General features: G+C 36.9%; 1 protein-coding gene and 1 long non-coding RNA gene across 2 annotated transcripts; one reads left to right on the top strand and one right to left on the bottom strand.

Moving 5' to 3' along the window:
* Positions 1 to 5,027: 5,027 nt before the first annotated feature.
* Positions 5,028 to 13,652, bottom strand: LOC134802681 (odorant receptor 10a-like). The gene is made up of 7 exons (XM_063775314.1): positions 13,529 to 13,652; positions 11,614 to 11,872; positions 11,064 to 11,171; positions 9,458 to 9,900; positions 8,119 to 8,317; positions 6,401 to 6,556; positions 5,028 to 5,087 (listed from the first exon to the last, which is right to left on the bottom strand). The coding sequence occupies exons 1-7, from the start codon at positions 13,576 to 13,578 to the stop codon at positions 5,028 to 5,030; spliced, it is 1,275 nt and encodes a 424-aa protein (XP_063631384.1). The 5' UTR covers positions 13,579 to 13,652.
* An 8,202-nt stretch (positions 13,653 to 21,854) lies between these two features.
* On the top strand, positions 21,855 to 23,794 carry LOC134802990 (uncharacterized). Its single transcript, XR_010145924.1, has 3 exons — positions 21,855 to 21,981; positions 22,325 to 22,405; positions 23,673 to 23,794. It is a non-coding gene; the product is annotated as an uncharacterized LOC134802990 (long non-coding RNA).
* The last annotated feature ends 984 nt before the right edge of the window (positions 23,795 to 24,778 follow it).

Here is a 24,778-nt window from a genome sequence, read left to right as displayed (position 1 = left end):
AAAAATATTTAGAACTCAAAACATTAAGTTTTAACTTAATGTTTTGAGTTCTAAATATTTTAATATGCTGAGTCTCACTGGAATTTTCTAGTTAAAATTACTATAAGTTGGTGTACGTTCCATAATGCTTTAATGAGTGTAAAGCACATATAGATATAGTGCATCATTATTTTCCATCGTATTTTCACGGAAACATACGACATGCCTTGCTATTTCAGTCAGTCTCGGTACAAAAAGTACTGACGTTGACTGAAGTAGCATGACAAATACGAACGTTTCCGAGAAAATACGATGGAAAACAATCCACTACATCTGTAAATAAATACTAGGACGTGAAAAGTAGTGCAAAATGTTGTGGACGCAGTTTTGACGGCTGAAATAGAAGGCGCATTACGATGTACGTTTTGTGGTGACTTGATTGTCAAAAGTGATTGAAAACCTAGTTACCGCGTAATGGACGCATAACGCCATCTAATTTAGCTGTCAAAACTACGGCTACAATATTTTGCGCTACTTTAATTCCTTCTTATATGCTAATTTGCTAATGCAAATGTATGTAAAGTACTTTAGATAATAAATGTATAATTTATATAATTGTTACTTAATACAAATGTATAATTTATATAATTGTTACTTAATACATTATACAGGATGAATTTGTTATCTGTGACCAAACTCTGAGCGATGAATATAGGTCATACTGAACAACTTTTACTATACTGCCAACCCCGTTATCGCGAAAAAAAATCTGCTGTCATACATTTCGGTGAATCGGAGTCAATCTAATACCTATTAGGTATTAGATCGATTCACAACAAGAATTGTTCGTTGAATTGGTGTACAAATCGTGAAAGTTTAAATCAGAGTTAAGAGCCCATCAACGTGCACACTAGCGCCACTGCTAATTAATCGTGATTATTTAAATTTAACGACAGTTATTTAAAAATGGGGGCCGCTACGGACTGTATTGTGTATTTAAGTACCTTTTGAATACATCAAACTAGTTTTTATGTTACTGGATTCGTCAATCTACGCGTCCAAAGTTAAAACGGCCGTTTTTGTTTTGAGTTCATAGATCGACGAATCCAGCAACATAAAAACTACTTTGATGTATTCAAAAGGTACTTAAATACACAATACAGTCCGTAGCGGCCCCCTTTTTTAAATACCTGTCATTAAATTTATTCTTGGTTATATATATATATATATATATATATATATATATATATAACCAAGAATTGGTGTACAAATCGTGAAAGTTTAAATCAGAGTTAAGAGCCCATCAACGTGCACACTAGCGCCACTGCTAAATAATCGTAATTATTTAAATTATAATGTATATATATATATATATATATATATATATATATATATATATATATATATATATTTCGGGGATCTCGGAAACGCCTCTAACGATTTCGTAGAATATAATAGATGTTAACGGGGCCGATAAATCGATCTAGCTAGGTCTTATCTCTAAGAAAGTGTGCATTTTTGAGTTTTTATATGTTTTCCGATTTCCGAGCAGAGCTAAATCTCCCAGATATTGTGTTCTATAGAACAGCTGATTTTAATTTCGCGAGTTTGGGGTAGGCCGTTAGTAAAAGTTGTTCAGTATGACCTACATATTCACCCCTCAGAGTTAAGTCAGAGACAACAATATCACCCTGTATAATGTTGTGAAAAGGTTAACTTTTTCTACGTCATATCATTGCATTGGAATAATAAATGCTATTTTGTACAGTCAGCAGCAGAAGTTGCTAAGCGGGCCAGGTGTTCAAAATGATCTTGACTCGACTTTATTGTTAAGAGAATAAGAGCGTGTCAAGGTAATTTTGAACACCTCGCCCGCTTAGCAACTTCTGCTGCTGAATGTACGCAGATGGTTTACATCTGAATTTCTTTATGTTTATTTTTAAAAGAGTCTTCATTTGTTACTCTATAAAAATATACCTTTTTTTAACTGAAATATTACTTTTTATATTGTACATAAAGTCGCCATTATATATAACGAAGCGGCCAAGATGCTCATAAATATCTGAACAAAGCCTCTATTACGAATAGGGAATGAAAACCGGTTTTTAATTGTATAGAAAAACCGGTTATTAACCGACATTTCATACAAATAAAAGCCGGTGTACATTCCATGAACACTTTAAAGTACACGTTCAGATATTATTGAGCACCTTGGCCGCTCCGATATATCTGATGGCAGTAAATCAGAGGTTTCCAACCCTTTAAGAGCTCCCTTTTGAACACTGAGGTGAGAAAATGTTTTTTTTTTCTATAAGTAATGGCAAAGCCTATAGTTCGTTTTTTTAGCATTAGAAAGAAGGTAACCGATCTTGACGTGTCTTTTAATTGAAAAACGCTTATTAAAAATCAGTAACTGTTACTTATGAAAGCAGAAGTTTATAAATGATCGTATTAGATTCATAATTGTTACATATTTGCCGTGACTTATTTTTAAAAGGTGTTTTTCAATTAAAAGACACATCAAGATTGTTTACCTTATGTCTAATACTAAAAAAACGAACTATATGGCCAAATATAATGTTAAAAAATGTTCATCAAATGTGAGAATTTGAAATCATTCTTAAAATGCATTTTTTATCCGGATCCAAATGGATGATGAATCCGGATTCGGACACTATACTTATTGAATCCAGATCTCTGAGTCTTTTAAAAATTTTGACTTCAAAAATATTGATTGCATTTTAAGATTGGTTGAATTTGGTTGTACCCAACCTTTGTTAAAAATATATACGTACTTATTTTATAGATCGATCAGTTATAGGGACCGTGCGCGTTGGAGGGTCTGTCATCTTGTGGCCTGAGTCACATATGTGCACATGTACATTGCCAAAGCAAATGCTACCATCTACCGTTCTCGTCGGTACGTTTCCTTGTGCATAGCAGGTCCTGCCATCTTGTGGGCTACATCGGAAGCATAAACGACAAATTTACGCCTCGCGCCAAAAATCTGATGGCTCCTATGCTGCCCCGTATAGTTCATGCACGGAGCCTATAGACGGCGGTCTTGTTTTATTAGTACACGGTATTTGTAACAATATTTTGATGTATATATTTAGTTATACATTAACGGCTTTCGCCCCGTGGCTTGTTTATACCAAATCTATTCCAATAAACTGTGTTCTTTTTTATAATAAAGCATCTTGTAAATATGTTTTTTTATTTTCCTCCCATTACCGATTTCTTTTCTTTTTTTAGAGCCCCATATATAGAGATATAGTGTCCCACTGCTGGGCAAAGGCCTCCCCCCTAGACATCCAATCTTCCCGACTAACTGCAGCACCCGTCCAGTTGCTGAGAAATGCGTCCAGGTCGTCCCGCCATCTCTTAGGCCGACCATGCCGGCGTTTACATTGTGGCCTATTCCGTGCCATTACCGATACAGTAGATTGGTCTGAGGCTGAAATGATGCCTTTCACCCGAGTTAAACACTCTAGTTTTCATTTCGAATACGAGGAAAGTAAAATGCATGTTTCTTTTTGAAAACATGACTAAGTATAATTTTTTAAAGTATTTTTGAGTGTACTTTTAATTCACAAATTAGGCAAAAGTATAGTTATTTATGGAATGGGGAGTCAAATATCAGAATGGAAATTGTATAACAAATCCATTTATTTACCCAAATAATTTTTATTTCATGATAAATGATAATAATAATATAAAATTAGGTACACCACAGTCGAATGAAAACAAAAAAAATATCACACTTAAGACGAAACAGGAGCCGAGTTTTAAATATTTTAGGTAAATATACCCGTCTCGCTAACGGAAGCGGCACCTAAAAGTAGTGCGATAAGGACAAGGCGAAAAATCCTGCGTAAAAATCTGAAAAATCGAGGTTTCGTACTCCTCTGTTTCCTCCTCCAAAACTTAACCAATCGTAACCAAATTTGGAAATCTAAATGATTATGAAATTATCTGTGTCGGACCGTTTTGCTTTTTTGGCTAATTGATATCAGTTTTGAATGCCACGCCTCTCATTGCGGCATAGTCAATTAGGCCATTTTGGCCATTTTTGAAGGGCTCTAGCGCCTTAAAAAACAAAAATATCAAAAAAAAGCAAAACGGTCCGACACAGATTTTGACAATATTAATCTGTGTTAAAAAAATCATTGCTCTATCTTCAAAAACCACGGAGGAAAACGAGGAGTACGTTTGTATGGAGAAATGACCACTCCCGTTGGCTCTTAAAACTAATTATTACTACTTACTTAAACCTAACCAAGCTACAACTTGATAAAACTAAAAGAATAACAAATTATTAAGTAAATGTAAAAAATGTCCCTTAAATTACCCGCTTCCGGAAAACTCCCAAAAATTTTAGGCCAAAATTGGTTCCTTATAACATTTAAAACTTTCGCGTTTTGAAAACATTAACTCTGTCGGTTTGGTCGGTCCGCTGGGAAACGTCGGTAAATAAAGGTAATTAAATAAATTCGCGATAAAGTTAACCTTTTCGACGCCGTGTCAAACATAAAAGCTGTCACTTGGACGACCCGTCACCGAAGTGTCCAAAATGAAATCGAACTTTATGCATATGCACGTAGGTCTATGTTGCTCTGTGGTCTGTGACCGATTAATCGGTCTTTGGCGTTGGACCGGCGGTGCGGATATATCGCTCATTGGCGTCCAAAAGGTTTAAATTTTCGCGTTTTGAAAACATTAATTCGGTCGGTCGGCTGGGAAACGCCGGTAATTAAAGTTAATAAAATAAATTCGCGATAAAGTTAAATTTAGTGCGTGGTATTCGATGCCCAGGGCCAGGGCCGTCTTAAACTATGCTGGGGCCCATGGGCATATAAGTATTTGGGGCCCTTTTGGAAAATAAAGAAAGCAAATTAAACTAACATTTTTCTACTACAATCTTCTATTTACTATGGGTAATCATATATACTGTTTACTGTCTGTCCTTCGTGGCCCCCTGAGAGCCCAGGGCTACCCTGGGCACGGGTCCCGTGTGCCCTTATGGTAAAGACGGTACTGGACGATGCCTAACGCTCCCCAGCCACGGCGTTCAGCATCATATAATAGGAAAGTGATGTCTTCAGAACCTGAAAAATAATTTATCTAAGGAGCCTATTTAATCATTTCTAGTTGAACCTTGGCAAGCCGTAGTTTTTCGGTGTATTCATTTTTAGGGTTCCGTACCTCAAAAGGAAAAAAACGAACCCTTCTAGGATAATTTTGCTGTCCGTCCGTCCGTCCGTCTGTCCGTCAAGACCCTTTATCTCGTGAACGCGTGGAGGTATCGAGTTGAAATTAAATCCATATACTGGTCTACAGCCCTTTGAAGCTGTGAAAAAATCAAACTTCTTTAGAAGTAAGTCAACGTAAAAAAGATAGAGCCGTATATGCCGCAAAAAACGTATATTTTGATACTCTCAAGGGCAAGGGTCGCTTTTCGGTGAAGGAAAACATCGTGAGGAAACCGGACTAATCCCAATAAGGCCTAGTTTCCCCTCTGGGTTGGAAGGTCAGATGGCAGTCGCTTTCGTAAAAACTAGTGCCTACGTCAAATCATGGGATTAGTTGTCAAGCGGACCCCAGGCTCCCATGAGCCGTGGCAAAAATGCCGGGATAACGCGAGGAAGAAGAAGAAGGGCGTCAAAATGTATAAGGGTACTTCCCGTTGACCAAGAACTATGAAATCCGGTGGCCGACTCCGACTCCCACTTGGCCGGGTTTTGTCTAGTGTATTCATTGTTTTTAACTTTAAAACCCATTGGTTGACTGGTAAAGTTGCCTGGCATTTAGTATTAAGCTAAATAAAAGTACATACATATAAATTAGTTACATTATTGAGTTTAGAAAAAAGCGCTGGTGGCCTAGCGGTAAGAGCGTGCAACTTTCAATCCGTAGGTCACGGGTTCAAACCCCGGCTCGTACCAATGAGTTTTTCGGAACTTATGTACGAACTATCATTTCATATTTACCAGTCGCTTTTCGGTGAAGGAAACCATCGTGAGGAAACAGGCCTGGGGCCCGATTTTTGAATATCGACCGCTCGATTTCATGTATTTCGTTCAATAATATCTCTACAACTAGGCATTTATATTCCACTAATAGAATGAAAACGAGCGGTAAATTCCACTCGATTCCCAATTTCTATCGCTCGTATTTCAAAAATTAGCATTTCGCCGTAGTCCACCGATTTTTGAGTGACGAAATCGAGCGATCGAAATTCAAAAATCGGCCCCCTGGTTTCCCCTCTGGGTTGGAAGCGTTAATGGCAGTCGCTTTCGTAAAAACTAGTGCCTATGTTAATTCTTGGGATTAGTTTCTAAGTGGACCCCAAGCTATGAGCTGTGTCAAAATGCCGGGATAATGCGAGGGAGAAGAAGACATTATTAAGTTGAGAACAAACCGCGGCCATGGTCTGCAGGCCCACGGGTACCATCTTGGCGGCCTTGAGCGTGATAGGGGTCTGTGCCCTCTGCAGCAGGACCATCACTGTCTTGCGGTTGCTGGAGTCCATGCACTGCCACGGCATTGCGTACACGGCGTCGATCAGCTGCTCGCTCTGCCAATACGAGGTCACTTTCACAATCAGTTCTAAGCGCCAATTCCACCAATCAACCTGGGGTTAACCGGTTAAACCTGGAGTTACCATGGTGACCAGTAACAATTTGACACTAGGTTAACGGTTTAACAGGTTAACCCCGGGTTAGTGTGGTGCAAGTGGCGCTAATTGAAAATACTGGTGTGGTTACAGTAGAATCCGTTTATAATGATATCGAAGGAAAATGACAAATACGTCATACTAAGCGGAAGTCATATATAGCCTGACCAGTAATATATGATCATTATCAAAGGGCGCTGTTATAGTCGCACCAAGAAAAGTCTGCAGCGGATTTGATAGCCCACGCAGTGTAAGTGTTATTTATACGTCATAATTTCATAGAAGTTTGACGTTTAAAATGACACTTGCACTGCGTGGGCTATCAAAATCGCTGCAGAATTTTCACGGTCTGACTCTATTATCATTAAAGGGTGACAGTTAATTCAGTTTAGGTAGTATGAAAAAAATTGTTCCAGTGAAATTCCGCAACATGGCGTGTGATCACAAAATTCCTGGTCATACTTTAAAACATAGTTGATCAACTTCTTAATTTTGTTAAATTTTCCAAAATAATCTCAGATCCCTTTGTGACAGATGAGTGTTATTAATTTTGTACCAATTATCAACGTATCACTTAGAATCAAAACTAAAACAACAATACGCCACCAAACCGCGCGCTCATCAAGTCCACGCAGATAAAGACGTGGGAACGGCTACGAAAACCAGCCAATGTGTCGGTATAACCGGTCATAATGTCATGAAAATAGGACTTAGGTATAGGTCATGTCATAGTAAGCGATGTGTCACTAGAGTTAGGCCAAAAAAGTCTGCAGCGATTTTAATAGCCCACCCAGTGCAAGTGTCATTTCAAACGTTAAACTTCTATGAAATTATGAAAAAATGAAAATGAAATGAAAATGATTTATTTCGTTCTTATCATTTACAAAATAAGAATCAAGGTTGGAATTTCCTAGTAAGCATATGAAATACTTGTGGCAGGAAATCCCGCTCCTCTAAAATTAGCATTGTCACTATATTACTATAATACAGGAAACATGCAAATTCAATAAAATTAAATAATATTACATTAAAATTCATATAATTATGACGTATAAATAACACTTGCGCTGCGTGGGCTATCAAAATCGCTGCAGACTTTTCTTGGTCTGACTTTATAAGCGACGTCATCTTAATCCGACTATTTTGACTTTGTTACAAAGTGTTTGATTAGAAAACCAAACTTCGCACAGTAATTACGTCATAGTAAGCGGCTGCTCAATATAAGCAAGAGTCATAGTAAACGGATTCCACATTCGTCGGACGGATTCAAGTCGGACAACACAGACAAGAATTACCAATATTAGAGTCAGACCAAGAAAAGTCTGCAGCAGATTTGATAGCCCACGCAGTGCACGTTATTTTAAACGTCAAAATTTTATGAAATTATGACGTATAAATAACACTTACACTGCGTGGGCTATCAAATCCGCTGCAGACTTTTATTGGTCCGACTCTACCATTACCTTAGTACTTATCATTTCGAATAGTATAGAAACTTGTATCAATTGTTGGTGCATCCCGAGAGTTAACGGACCGTATTTAGCCAGCGCGTCTGCCGTCAGAGAGGAAACCTCAAGCAAACATGTGCAGGTCAGAAGTTGCATCAGCAAATAAAATACAAACAATTCCTCACTAAACGCGTCGGAGCACTTGTCCACAAACCTGTAATGAAATTATACAAATCTTTCATTTCTCATTCTCTGAAAGAGGGTCATTGTTGTTCTAAAGGGTGTGCAGAAAATGATGCAATGTGCAATTAAAATGAAATAAATAAATTATCATTAGGGAATGACAGGCTAACACTATTTCAAAACATACCATACCTGACAATGAATCAAAAACATTTTGTATGAGTTCAAGACTTTCCTGTCGACATCGTATAACAAAGTACTTACTAAGCCAAATTTTCATACATTAATAATAATGGCATGATGTCTTAGATAATGTACCCAAATCGTTATATTTCGTAATGTCCACAGAAAAAACGCCGGTTTTTTCCGATCGCGTCCTCCTTATACACGGTGTAACATGAGGAAACCGAATAATTTTAACCACGCATTTCTGAGGTCAAAAGAAGGAAAAAAATTAATATGAGTTTAGGTCATCTTCGCCAAAAAAAAATTTTATTTTATTTTGTTTTTTCAATTTTTTGAATGTATTTGTACATAAAAAATAAATGTTATTGGTGAACTTGTTACTTAAAATTGATTTTTACACATTTTTTTCGCAATACCTTCTTTTTGCAAAGTGGTACTTGTCACTTTTTGACATCTATCAATAAGGATATTTAGACTACGTCCCATAGCAGCAACATTACAATCAAAAAAGCCTTTTACACTATGTAACAACAAAAACTTGTTTATTTTTAAATTAATATTATCTCTGAAACTAGGCGTTTTTTAAAAAAAGTTTATAGGACATTTTTGTCTCTAAATATGATCAGGAATACGCTGTTAAAATTATTCGCTTTACTCATGTTACACCGTGTATTATGTAGTTCGTTTTTTTAGCATTAGAAATAAGGTAAACAATCTTGATGTGATGTGTCATTTAATTGAACAACACGTTTTAAAAATAAGTCACGGCAAATATGTAACAATTATGAATCTAATAGGTACGATCATTTATATTCTTCTGCTTTTGTAATAGCAAGTAATAGTTATTGATATTTAAAAAGCGTTTTCAATTAAAAGACACGTCAAGGTCGCTTACCTCCCATCTTTGTAATGCTAAAAAAACGAACTTTAGACCTTCGTAATCGTATCAATATTTCGTGTTAAATAATATTTTCTTGAAACTTACTTTATGATAAATTTGTGGTGTTCGATGATTTCCTTTAATATCTCTCGGACTATCATATTCTCTTCTGGTGAGTACATGCCATCCTTCGGAATTATGCTTGACAAATTGTGTTTCAAAATTCTAAGATGCCCCCAAATTTGAAACACAATAAGAGAAAGTAGAAGGTCGAATGCTACGACGCCAATTATAGTATTATAGGCGGTAGGAATATTGAATACGAAGAGTACCCAATAGCCCTTTATGGTGGTATACACGTCTTCGGTGAAACAGTAGTAGTACACGGCTTGCTCAAAGGTGCGGTTAGCGGGCCGGTCCGGACCGAACATTCCGTTATTGTAGTTGTTGTACCACGGCATAAAAGTGAACAGGGATAACCCACAGAACATCTGACAGATCATGTACAATGTGAATATCACTGATATGTTGTGGATCTGCGCGTGTATCTAAACAGAATGCCAATATAACTATTTAATTTATTTTTTATTCGTATTAGACAATAAATATGATGTACTAGCTTTTGCCCGCGACTTTATCTGCGTGGAAATAGTTTCAGCAGTTAGAGTAAGTACAGTGCCTGGATAAAATCCAATGGCAATAACTTTGAGCATAATATGCTTCATTGCTAACACCAATTAACAGGGAATTCATTAATTTTCTCATTTCCATCCCCCTTTTCACCCTCTTTAGGGATGACTTCCGACATAAAACTGGTAAACTGGTAGAGAATGCCTCATGGCATTAAGTTCGCCTTTTGTACATTAAGTTATTCTTTTGTGCAATAAAGTATAAATAAATAAATAAGATAAAAAACTATTCCTGATGTCCAAACTATCCAAACTACCTCTATGCCAAATTTTAACTAAATCCGTGCAGCGGTTTAAGCGTGAAGAGGTAACAGACAGACAGACACACTTTCGCATTTATTATATTAACCCCTTACTGCATATAATAAAAAATATTTGTTGAAATTTGAACTTTAATAGCTGTCAATAGAGTTAAATATCATATCGGCCATATATGGCTTCGTATGCGGTAAGGGGTTGTATGTATTACAAGCAAGTAACACATTCAATGACTCATATAATTTTTTATCAGTCTGTAGGATCAAATTGAAAACTAAACAGTTGGAGAAACATGACTTATTTGGAGAGATTAACTTAAGACTTACCGTAAAATGGGGTGAGTAGGGTCAAAACTGAAATTCAAACCTCGATAACATTTTATTTTTACATATGAAAACAGAATGGTGTATATAATAAGTGTTCCGGACGTTTGTATTTTAGTTTTTATTTTATTTTGGGTAGTTCCATTTCATAACTTTGACGATAAACAGGAAAACCCACCTCACCCCGTAGTGCCTCGTATTTGGAGTGAGAGGGGTTTTCATACAAAGGTGATTTTGGAAGATTGTTGGATCGATTTTTTTTTATTATGCGTATTACTATAGCTCCATTTTAAATTGGAATACATTATTTTTGTAGCAGTAGCCTCTCATCCCCCTCTCAAACCTTCTATCCCCATTCATAACCCACCTCTCCCCGCGAAACTTACTATCACCCCGTTTTACGGTTCAAAAGCAAAAGTTAAGCGACTTGTAGAAACAAACCTTCGAAGCGTACAGCGACCGATTCTTGAAGTAAAACAGATGGAATTCGAGTAAATAATCCTTTATTATATCTCGATATTTAGCTGTCCGAGCCATCAATAACCTTTGCTGGAATTACGATTAAATTTAATATAAAATGAAATATTTATTCTTTATTATGTTAGTAGCTATAATAGTATAATAGTTGTCCAGGCGACGAAAAGAAGACACGAGTTAGACAAAAAAAGCTACAGATGAAGTTCTAATAGAAGAATTACAATCAGAAATAAATAAACTGATTAGACGACAACGGTTTCACTCACTTGAATTTTTAGTCGCTATTGGCGACATGTTTTGGGCCCTTCGGGGCTTGCAATGCACGAATTGCAGTCGCCGCGAGCACTCGAGCCTGAGGAAGGACCCCCGAAGGGCCCGAAACATGTCGCCAATAGCGACTAAAAATTCAAGTGAGTGAAACCGTTGTCATCTAAACAGTTTAAAATCTCACGAAAGTTTAATACAGAAATAAATACTAAGTTTTGACTTTAAAACTTAGTTCTTAAACACTTACCAAAAACAAGGATTCCAAAAATATGCACAATAACACGTGCCCCGCATCGAAGAACGAAATCGTCTCCCTATTGTACCAGATGTAGGCTGGACCCACAATGAGTAAAACTATGGCGACAAAGATCAACAGCATACTATACATGGACAGTATAAAGTCCAGCCGGCGCCGGCCGAACTGCCTGTGCGGCCAGGAGCCGATGGAGCTTAACATGAAACTCAGCATGCTGATGTGCTTGAAATTCAGGGGCGACTTTGCATCACTGAAAAACAAAAATATCTGAGGTCACTGTAGATTTAAAACTTATGTTCTAAGGACGCCATGCTGAGGTAAGATTGACATACATTTGCAAACCATCGCGGTTTATTTGTAGTTCCCGACGCAAAAAGATGGGTGTTTTATGTTTGATGCTAATGTCTGTCTGTCTGTCTGTGGCATTGTAGCTCTCCAACGGATGGACCGATTTCGATGAGGTTTTTTTACGTGAAAACGAGTTTCCTTGCGGAGGTTCAGATATATGTTTGATAAATAAAAATCGATCCAGCAGTTAGAAGAGTCCTCTAACAACAGCGTATAGTCAGCAGTTAGTAAGAGTATAGTGGGCGCTTTTCCAAAATAATGTAAGCCGTTTTGGATAGTTTGTATAATTTAGTATAATTGTAATTTTAAGTTGTTTTTATTTATTGTTTTTTGGCATGTTTTTGTACCATGTATATGAATAAATACTTCTATTAGTAAAAAAGGCATTTTTGGCAATCATTGTTTTTTTTTTTGCATGATGCGTAGGTTTTTAATTTTTTTTAATGAATAGGTAGGGGAGACCTAGGTGAGTTGTGACAGAGGAGAGTTGTAACATCATCGATTTTTTGGACTCTATTAACTAAAAACTAGGTCGCAATAATGCGCGTTTGTTAGTTCAAGTTACGAGCTAACAAAGGCACACTGTTGCGAGCTAGCTAACAGTTATTAGATTCCAAAAAATCGATGATGTCACAACTCTCCTCTGTCACAACTCACCTCGGTCTCCCCTACTGCTTCACTCTTTTGACAATATTTCTAAATGTTCAAATTTGTTGTAAATATTGTTGATTCATGTTGATTGGATAAAACAAGCAGTCCGGTTTTTTAATAAATAAATCAGAGTGTGTCGCACTGCTGGGCAAAGGCCTCCCCTCTTTCCCGCCACTTGTCTCTGTCTAATGTATCTAGGTTGTCCCGCCATCTCCGTTTGGGTCTTCCTCTGCCCCGAGATCCATCCTGTGGGATCCAGTCCGTGGATACTTTGGCCCAGCGTTCTGGGTGCATTCGGCAGACGTGCCCTGCCCAGTCCCATTTCAGCTTTGCGGCCTTCATGCCCACATCCACAATGCCAGTTTTGGAACGCAGTTCGGTGTTTCTAATACGGTCGGTTCTACGAACACCCAGTATGCTGCGTTCCATTGCTCATTCCATTTCCAAAAAAACCGAGTAAGATGATGATGTCTTAGAAGGTCTGATAAAAAATAACTAATCTGGTTTTTAAAAATCTAATCGGTCGTGATTCGCCGGGTAAAGAGTAACAATGGATCTTTCTAAAATGACTTAATGATTTTAGGTCAACTTTATGAACCAACTCATAGCAATTTAGTGCAAGATTTTTTCTGTAAAGGTGTCAAATTAAATATTTAAATGTTAATTTTAGGCATAAATAAATACAAGCCTTATTGGTTCAGTGCGACATGAAAAGTAGAAATAAAATAAGATGGAACTAAACAATATCCATATGTACAAAATTGTAGCCATGTTTAAGCATTTTACGTCAAAAATGTAACAGTTACGAAGAAAGTGGCGCCCTCATTTATTTTCTACTATTTTATGTCGCACTGTACCTACCTTTTATTCTGTTATTAATTTTAAAATAAGTAGGTAGGTATCTTACCGGTCATCAAATCGTCTTTTCAGAGAATAAAAAACTTGTGTGTGCAACATGACGCACTAAAAAATATTTTTTTGTAAGTTTGACAATTGATAAAAAGATAATTATGACGTAGTGTATAAAAAACTATTAATTATTTTTTTTTAACCTAACGAATAATCCTTCCTCTATTCACCGCAAATTTAAAGCATTTGTTTCTTTCACATGTTTAACCATACCTATACGTGGCTAATTAATCATGAAGTACTTATTTTTAAAATAATACTATATTAGCAATCCGCTAAGTAACTACATAGGGTAGTTTAGCCGGTTTACCGGCCACCTCCGGTTCTCGGCCACTACGTAGTAAAACTGTAATAACATGACAACTTTACCGTATTTATTGAAAAAATTAGGGTAGTCGGATAAATTAAGTTGACATTGACATTTCCTAAATTTGTTAGCCTCATAACGTTTTGATTGGCTCGTCAGTGCACCAAAGCAATTTAGCAAGTGTGGATGTTGGACAAATTTGTAAAAAAAATTGTGATTCAATATTTTTTCAAGGTAAGTAAAAATATCGTTTTCGTGGGTTTAAGACCATTATTGATGTTAATGTGCATTGTGGATAAGTTGAATTTATGTTATTATGATTTAAATGTACGAATTTTTTTATATAAGTCAATTAAAATTTGATGGTCGGGTAACTAAATGCAATTTCGCAAAGATATTTAGTTCTCGGCCGCCCGGCCGAGAACAGGATTGAGGCACGTAATTCTTAATTGATTATCTTCCCTATTAAAAGACAGCCAACAAAATAAATATTTCAAAGAATACTTATTTGTATCCAAGTAATTCATGTAGTTAGTTCTCGGCCGCATGCTTTTTAACAAATAATTGGTTAAAATCTGCTTTAAAATCTTTTATATTTGGCGGCCAAGAACAGGATTATAAAAAGTTAGTTTTCGGCCTAGCTAACTTATGACGGCCGAGAAACAAGTAAAATTTATTTTGTTTTCGGCCCTTGAAAAATAAATCATTTATACACTATTTTTATATTAACAAGATGCTTCAAAAAAAGAAGATGAGGTTTTGACTATCACAGCGACGAAGAATTTTCGTTATTTTAATGTAACGTCTTCATGATCTTCCTAGCGTTGTAACGACTCATAGGAGCCTAGTTTTTACGAAAATGACTGCCATCTGACCTTCCACCTATGTGTCTATTGGAATTAATTCGATTTCTTCACGAAATTTTCCTTCACCGAAAAGAGAATGGTAAATTACTGGTGATAAGTAGTTACCGTAGCCTATGGATGCCTGTAACTTCAAGGATGTTACCGACCCATAAAAACCTCCAGACTTAGCACGCTGCTAGTTATGCTACAAAATGTCTTATTTTAATATTTTGAGTATGTTTTGGAAAACTCTTTACGAGATGTAGGTACCATAAAAGTTCCCATTAACGTTCCTTAATGTAATACATTGTACCATTGAGTATTTGTTGTTTTATTCAAAAATAATTCCTATTGATAGTGAAATAAGAGTCATTTAAAAACATAAATAACAGCGGCCGACAACTAGTTAACAAGCGGCCGAGAACCAAAAAAAGTGTCCGAGAACCAGCTAAATTGCTACTTTTTCATATTTTTAATTATATAAACAAAACGTTGTAATTAATAACGGATTTTGATACAAACATGGTAAGTGTATTATATTTTTAGTGTAAAAATCACAAAATGACCAAGATTGGTCGAATATATTGTTCATAAAATACATTTGAATTCGAAATTTTGCTTAACTGGCCGACAACCGGCTAAACTACCCTAGGTAGGCGTATAGGTTTCATAGCGAAAATAGTGCTGGGAAAAATAGATAAATTTGTTATAAGGTAAGGCGAATAGTCGGTAATAGTCTTACCCTACCTTACCGTAAATCGGTATTTGGTATAAAAGCAGGTATCTAATATTAAAGGAAATATTAATACCTACTTAACAACACTTTAAACTCTCGCGTTTTGTACACATATTGCACGAACGGGTCTCCCGCGAATTTAAGGTAAAAACAATGAAATCATATCGCGGTAGCCCGTTCGGGTAATTCATTATGAATACTTTAACTATTCAAAATTGACTGACACAAGCATGTATTCAGAGCACGATAGATGCACCACCGTTATAACTTTATATGCAAGCTATGTCAGAGGGGCAACCGCGAAAACCGAAATTCGCAAATTGCGGGGATCTTTCTCTTTTACCCCAATGAAGGCGTAATTAGAGTGACAGAAAAAAATGCCTGCAATTTGCGAACTTTGATTTTCGCGGTTATAGCCCAGATTTCTATAGTTATACTAGTTCGTTGGTAGAGTCAGGCCGAGAAAAGTTTGCGGCGATTTTGATAGCCCACGCAGTGCATGTGTCATTTTAAATGTCAAACTTCTATGAAATTATGACGTGTAAATTACACTTGCACTGCGTGGGCTATCAAAATCGCTGCAGACTTTTCTTGATCTAACTCTAAGAACATATTATCCCATGAAATTTCACATTTTTCCCGCGCCGTGCGACCGTGCGTTGTTGTTACACGATTCGCTTCGCAAAAAGCCAATATGTAGTACGTAGTATATTGATGATATATTGTTGTCAAGCACTAGTTATTAGGTTATTACCATTAATATTCCTAGTGATTACGCTTACCCTGTAATAGGCATTGCAATGGGATAATGAGATAATTTCATTGATAATTGGTAGAAGAAATACATCAAAGAGCGTCCCGCGTAAATGAATATCGAATTTTGCATATTCGAACGATAGAGAGGCATATAAAGATATTTCGATTTTCGTTTTTCGCGGCAAGGTCTCAGGGTGTCTAGCCAACGTGACAATCGCTTGCGCTACTCGCTTTGTCTCTCTATCACTCTTCACAATAGTGCGATAAAGAAGCACAAAGCGTTTCGTTATCGTAATGCAACGATTGTCACGTTGGCTAGGCACTCTGGAGAGCAAAGTTATTCCATGTGTTTACTGGTGGTGAAATCTAGAATACAATACAATGCTCTTTATTACACACATCAATAAGGAAAATTATTCAAATCACAATATTAAAAGTAGAGGTAACACAATCAGCTGTCTTGTTGCTAAAGAGTGCAATATTTCACTTCCAGACACCCTTTGGGTAGTAGTAGATTGACGGGAACAAATATTCAGAATGTAGTAGTTGAAACTATAGATGGTCAAGCAAATTTTGTCAGTAGAAAAGGGCGCGAAATTCAAATTTTCTATGGGACGATATCCCTTCGCACCTACATTTTTCAAATTTGCCGCCTTTTTCTACTGACAAGATCTGCTTGACCAGCTTGTATGTAATTCAATAAAATTTTTGAAGGCTGCTAATATCTCTTCTTATGCCTCTTCCGACTGAAAAAGAAATAAAAAGTTAACAGCATTGATAGAGGTGACATTGATTTTAAACTAACACGATTTTCACTCATAATTTAAACTGACATAGGACATTAATCGCGTGCAATGTCACGTTCGAAACGTTAGGCCAAATATTGAACACGCACGCGATTAATTCTTAGTCTTAAGAGCCAACAGGAGTGGTCATTCCTCCATACAAACGTAGTCCTCGTTTTCCTCCGTGGTTTTTGAAGCTAGAGCAATGATTTTTTCAACACAGATTAATATTGTCAATATCTGTGTCGGACCGTTTTGCTTTTTTTGATATTTTTGTTTTTTAAGGCGCTAGAGCCCTTCAAAAACGGCCAAAATGGCCTAATAGACTATGCCGCAATGAGAGGCGTGGTACTCAAAACTGATATCAATTAGCCAAAAAAGCAAAACGGTCCGACACAGATAATTTCATAATCATTTAGATTTCCAAATTTGGTTACGATTGGTTAAGTTTTGGGGGAGGAAAAAGAGGACTACGAAACCTCGATTTTTGTCATTTTTACGCAGGATTTTTCGCCTCAGCTGCAGTTGTCCCTATCGCACTAATTTTAGGGGCGGAGTCAAGTTTCTAAATACGTACACAGACAGAAAAGTGATGGGCAATAGTCGACATTTAATGTCGATAATCTAGTGATGTAAGAAGTTATCGATAAACCGTCTTGTGTGAAAATATCTAGATCCTAAGATACAAGGGGTTTTGGGTTGAGAGTAGGGAACACATTTTTGTAGTTATGATATACAATCTATTATGAACTTTTTGATTCTAATATTTCAAATTAGAAATCAAAATCAAAAATATTTTATTGCATGGTTAAAATGGGTTAACAAAATTTTTAGGTACCTACAGGCACGCTTCGTAATTGTCGAGCAATTTAGGATCCTAGCTGAATTGGTTGTTCCATACTTACTCGTGCTCTATGGAATGTCCAATTTAGCTAGAACCCTAAATGGCTCAACAATCACGGAGCGTGACAGTACAAATGATTCATGTTCTGTATATCCTGCCCTACAATGGCGTTAATATTTGGTTGTCATGTCTATACTTCGTTTTTAAGCATTATTGAAAAAAAAATAGTAAATACTAATATTAACCACTAAGTACATAACTATTACAAAAAAAGCTAAATAATTATACGATTGCATGCTTAAAAAAGACACGTCACCTTCACTCTAATGCTAAACAAACGAAGAATAAGAACTAACAGCGATAAGACCGCCTGTTGCTACCTTTATCTACATTGTAAATCGGTTTTAGGGTTCCGTACCCAAAGGGTAAAACACGGGACCCTATTACTAAGATTCCGCTGTCCGTCCGTCCGTCTGTCACCAGGCTGTATCTCACGAACCGTGATAGCTAGACAGTTGAAATTTTCACAGATGATTTATTTCTGTTGCCGCTATAACAACAAATACTAAAAACAGGATAAAATAAAAATTTTAGTGGGGCCTCCCATACAACAAACGTGATTTTTGACCGAAGTTAAGCAACGTCGGGCGGGGTCAGTACTTGGATGGGTGACCGTTTTTATAAATAATGGTACGGAACCCTTCGTGTGCGAGTCCGACTTGCACTTCGCCGGTTTTTTTTAAATTTGTTTTTATGTTTGTGGTGTAATAAAGAATATTTTAGAGTCAGACCAAGAAAAGTCTACAGCAATTTTGATAGCACACGCAGTGCAAGTGTTATTTATATGTCATAATTTCATAGAAGCGACGTTTGAAATAATACTTGCACTGCGTGTTCTATCAAAATCGCTATAGATTTTTCTTGGCCTAACTCTACTTTAAATTACAAAGTAAGGCCTAAATTATAAAATAAGGCCCATCAATGTTTTTTTTTTGTGTTTATTAAACTTGATATTTTGTCTATAGTATTAGCGGACATGGCCTCAAAATTTAAACCCGCTTAAGAATCGGGCCTTATTTCGTGCATTATATACAATACTACCCATTTTTGTGTAGTCATTATTTATACTATAGAAGCATTGTTTGAGTAGCCAATTATTTAAACAGTATTTTTTTAAAGGGCAACGGTGGCAATATTTTAAGGTCTGGATAATAAGATACAGATCTTAATAAGGATATCAATGTAAGTGAATGTTACCATGACTACCAAACAAACAAATGTGATAGAATTTGCCAGCTGGCATTGTAACATTCAGACAGTTACCTATGTACCTAATCTGAAATATGAATAAATTAGTAATATTTTAAACAGGAAAGTAAACCGAATTTTGGCCTTTTGCTGGACACAATCACAATAGTAATTTGTTTTACAAGAGGGCAAAGTTTATCGCCACCGGTTGATGCATTTGCAGCACCAATGGTAGAAAATGCAAGCTCATCATCAACTGCATAATCGACGTTTGATATGACTATTGAATCCGAGCTTTTTGATCATGAATCATGATAAAACAAAATTTTAGAAGGTCGCAGAATAGTGGATTTAAAATATTTATTTTCTGTGATCTCAAATATCAGGCACGATCATACAAATTGTACATTTGCTGATCTTGCCTTTGTCATTGAAAGACGTAAGGGTTTACACAGAGAATATATATTTAAGTGTAATATGTGCAAAAAAAAGGAAACGATACACTCTGAAGACCCAAAAAGAAAATGTTAGTAAATACTGCTCCTCCCCATGGTTACTTGGTTCCTTATTCAACCTACCTGAAATTAAACGAGTAGGTTAGTAAATTATATCATTTTACATTATAAAGTTAAATGTTTAGGTATCTCAATCACTTACTCACTGGTGGACATGGACGCAAAATTTTTGCCCATCTACTTATACTATCTTATAAAAAATGAAATTTTGAAAGTTAGCACGCTTAAAGTTCGTTTTTAGGGTTCCGTACCTCAAAAGGAAAAAACGGAACCCTTATAGGATCACTCGTGCGTCTGTCTGTCTGTCCGTCTGTCACAGCCTATTTTCTCGGAAACTACTGGACCAATTAAGTTGAAATTTGGTACACATATGTAAATTAGTGACCTAAAGATGGAAATGTTTTTTTTATAATTTTAAAATACATAGGTTCAAAGTTATTTAAGAAAACAGCCAAAAAATGACCATTCACCCCCTTTTATCTCCGAAACTACTGGGTCTAAAATATTGAAAAATACACAAAATAGTTCTTTCCCTATAGATGACAGGAAAACCTATTAGAAATGTGCAGTCAAGCGTGAGTCGGACTTATGTACGGAACCCTAGTTTTTGCATTAAGGTAACAGATTTTGACATGTCTTATTAAAAATTACCATTGAAAAATAAGTCATAGCAAATATGTTAGAATTATAAATCATATTAATCATATTAATGAGCAAGAGCACCCTAAACCGGCGAGCGTGTATGAGGAATGTTATGAATGTGAAGGAAGCGAAAGTGGTATGTCAGGATCGTAGCAAGTGGAAATCCGTGGTCTCTGCCTACCCCTCCGGGAAATAGGCGTGATTGTATGTATGTATGTATGTATGTATGTATTAATCATATACTTTTTTATATTCTTTTGCTTTCATAAGTAATATAAACTAATTTTTGAAAGCGTTTTTCAATAATTATTAATAAAAAGACACGTCATGATTGTTTACCTTCTTTCTAATGCTAAAAAATAACGAACTATAATAACCGGGCCTTATTTGGTACAGAACCTTGATTTGATAGGTACATCGGATATTCTGGGCCCCTGAGTTTGTTACGTAAAGGACAAAATGGTGACATGTGGTTAGAGCTGATACTGTTAAACTAGTGGTTCTGTGCGCTAAGTATAAAAAATAAGCTTCAGCGAACTCATTAAGCCTAGAAAAAACCCTACACCCTACTGCCACTTAAGTCAGTCTTGAGTCTTTGAATCAATTTCCGTAGTAGTACTAGTACTACTAAGGTACTACGAGGTAATAAGGCCTATAGTAGGTATAATAAGGCCTACCTGAAAAATAATGTTCTTACAACAGTGTAACCGTGTTAGTTATTTGAGTAACATATATGTAAAGTGATACAATTAAAAGCTAACAGCAAACCAGTACATAAATTATATCTTATGTACTTCTTATGAATTACACTCTTATAAAGGTTTCGGCTAATTACGCTTAATTACTTGAATAAAGGTAGAAGAATTGCGTGCGGTCCAATAGGTAACCACAACTCACGGAGTCCAAAACAATAAGCTGATCAGCAAAGTCAAGTAAACAAAGCCAAGTCACAGTAGTAGAAAGATTATCGAGTTCCGTAAACGTAAGCCGGGTCAAAAAATTCAATCGCAACACAGTAAGTAATAAGTGAACGCCTCGTGGCAGTAACGCACGAAAAATAACATTGCAAATTGTCGGCAATGAGGCGCGCGCGGGTGCAAGCGTACGCATCTGTGTGCGTGCATTACACACACAAATACAGTCTCTCACGCCCCGTCAGAGCGACGGGTATATTCAGCTTGAAATCTCAAAATTGACTTTTAGCTCAGCTCCCGTTTCGTCTTAAGTGACAATCTGGAAGCAGAAGTTGCTAAGCGGGCCAGGTGTTCATAATGAGCATGACGCGACTTTATTGTTAAGAGAATAAGAGCGTGTCAAGGTAATTTTGAACACTTCGCCCGCTTAGTAACTTCTGCTGCTGACTGTACACTAAGTATACTGTATACTCTGGGTAAATAAGTAGGTGAGTTTTGAGTAAAACTAGTTAAGAAATCGCTCATTTATATATTACTTAATCAACATTTATTAGCTAATTTCTAATTAGGTGCACTTGGGCACGTTCCACAACCAATATCAGAACATTTAGAACGCAAAACCACGTGCTACTATTGACAATGTTATCAACAACTCATTACACTTACGTTTTTAAACATGTATTTATAAATGGTATAGTTTTCACGTTAAAAGTAGTTTTTATACGTCCGTCAGAAGAATCTGACGTCCATCAAAACAAGTGGTTTGAATATTCACGTTGTCTCTGAGATCATCAGATCATCTGGTTTTAAGATGTCTCCCATCAGTATATTCGCTCTCTGTATCGCTTGTCTCATACAGGTAAACAATAAACATTATTGATTAACTAAGTAGTAAGTACTTACTCTTATTTACTTAATTATAATTATGTATAGTGGCCGTTGTACTACAGCGATGTGCGCACTCAAGTGCCGGGCGTCTTCGGCGTGATCATTATAAAACAGTCGGGAGTACCCCGAAATAAGGAGCGCGCTGACCGCGCTCCAATGCCGGGCGCCAGGCGCCCCTATACTCAATACGGCATCGCATGAAATACGGCGTTTCGTGAACCATACATTCCCTTTGGCAGGATTGGTCCATAGGACCCAACGATGGATTTAAGAAGTAGAGCCACAATGAATGAAAATTGCCTTTTTTCCCACAGGTCAATTATTGTGGAGCCCGGAGGACCTATACCGTCATCAACGGACCAGCTGTTTATCCGAGCAACTTGGTCTACATACCGGTACCTACTTTTGATTTTACCTTTTTTTGTGCGTAAGGTACGTGTGCTAACTCAGGGCATGAAAAGTAAGATGTTTATTACCTACTAAAGACTGAGCCTTTGGGCCTTCTGCTCCTGGATATCTCAAAAGTAAATTCGTCTTCGATACTCCTCGTCCAGGATGTGAGCTGCGTACCTCCCGCGTTCTCAAACTGACCATACCTTCTCACCGTACTGGTTTTATGACTAATTCTTTCGCCGTCCAGGCTAGTCGTCTTTGGAATTCACTCCCTCTAAATATTAGACAAGCTCCAAGTAAGTTTTCTTTTAAGCGGTTGTTGCGTAAGCATTTGCTAAAACAAGAGTTCGAATAATATCCATCATTATTATATTTATAGTATGTATTGTATAAATATGTAGTAGTTTATATATATTTTATTTATTTATGTAGTTTATATGTATAGTTTGCTTTTTTATATTCACTGAATAGGTGTATTTCTCTCTCTGCACCAATTGTAGATGTCTGTTTGGCCCTATGGTTGACTGGTAGAGAATGCCATTTGGCATTAAGTCCGCCATTTGTACATTTTTGTATATACTTTGTGCAATAAAGTTTAAATAAATAAATAAATAAAGAATGTTACCTTAAAAGGCTTGATGTTACACAAAACATCAAATCTCTTTACTTTACTCTTTACTTAACTTAGTAATGGAGGATTTTTAATGAGAATATGCATAAATTTACAATGATGAACTTTAATTAATAATAAACATCACTTTAGTATTCGTGCCCCGGGCAAAGACATATGTAACTTCGTATAAGACGAATAAAGTCTAAGGAAAAAACGTGCCTCGGAATTCAAGTAAAAGTCATTCTCGAATAGATGCCGCACACACCTTTAGCCTATCCTCGGCTAGATGGCGCGACGACGCCGTTTCATATTTAACAATTTTAACACATAGATATCAGTGAATGAACATGGATCAAAATGATATAAAAATAATAAAATCATTTATCCATATATATACATTTTTTGATAACTTTATACGTTTTCATTTTGAGTTTTAGTCGTGTGTCGATAGATGGCAGTAAATTTACAGTGACTACAAAATTTACAATGACAGGACCCCTCTATACTATCTATTCTTTTTGCCCCGGGTTAGCATTTTTTCAACCAAAAACGTCACTTTTGACACTGACAGATAGGTATCGTACCGCAGTGATGCTGATCTCTTAGAAGCATTATTCGAATTGGGCCGTAAATTCATGTCAATGTTATTTCCACAGACAATCACGGACCAAAGCTGTTTATACGGATCCAGCTACACCTTACCTGTCAGTTACGACAGCTACAGTCTGAGCGACTGCAGCATTAGCTACCCTAGCGTCTGCTGCAGCTGCCCCAGTTACAGCATCAGCCCCACCTGTACCTGTAGCGTCTGCCCCAGTTGCGTCACTCCTAGCTCAGTCAGTGTCACTCCTAGCAGCTACGGAGGGACAGGTTCTGGAACAGTGAGCGTGACCGGCACCGTTGACGCGTGCGGCTCCACCTGCGTGTCCGGCTCCGTGCCCGTGCTCGGCTCCGCGAGTTTCCGCGGCTGCGCGCCTGCTTGCGGTTCCGTGTCCATCAAAGGACAGTGCGAATGCGATTGCTGCTAAAATATTTCGCATTTGCTTCCTTGCTTGCTTTTTTTTAAACGATGACTCACGCAGAACGGTCCAGAGGGCCTAGCCAATCATTTACGCTCCGTAGCGCATAACTGACACTGTCGCGCTAATACAAAGCGTTTCGTTGTCGTAGTGTAAGCGATTGTCACCTTGGCTAGGTACCCAAGTCCGTGCCGAGGCGTCCGACACTTCAGTTTTCCATAGAAAGCATCACGTGATTACCCTTCATAGAAAACGAAGTGTCAGAAGCCTCGGCCCTGATTTCTAGCGTGACTTATCTTTATAATACGTGTCGGTGTAGTGATGACTGATTAGTGACTTTGATATTTTAGTCGTCATAGGGGTCATCCATTAATTACGTCACACGAATTTCTAGGTTTTTTTACCCCTCCCCCTCTCCTTGTCACACTTGGTCACATTTGGCAAACCCCTCCCCCCTGGTGTGACGTCACATTTCTTCAACGAAATCAGCAAATATTTATTTAATATTTTATCCAAATATTTTTGACAAAAGAAACATTAGTAATTTTATAACCCAAAACTGATTAAGAAATAAAATTAAACGAACAAAAACGATTATCGTTTCAAAAACTGGTTATTTAAATGTATATTAGCGTATAAAATAATTTAAATACATTTTCGGTTACTGATGAAGTTAAAGTGACGCCACAAAGTTTGTGACTCCTCCTCCCCCTTGTCACAACATGTCACATTTTCTTGACCCC

The sequence above is a fragment of the Cydia splendana genome, chromosome 25 (assembly GCF_910591565.1).
Source record: "Cydia splendana chromosome 25, ilCydSple1.2, whole genome shotgun sequence".
Classification (NCBI taxonomy): Eukaryota; Metazoa; Arthropoda; class Insecta; order Lepidoptera; family Tortricidae; genus Cydia; species Cydia splendana.
Note: the sequence above shows the minus strand (reverse complement) of the source record. Positions and strands in the feature narration are given on the sequence as shown.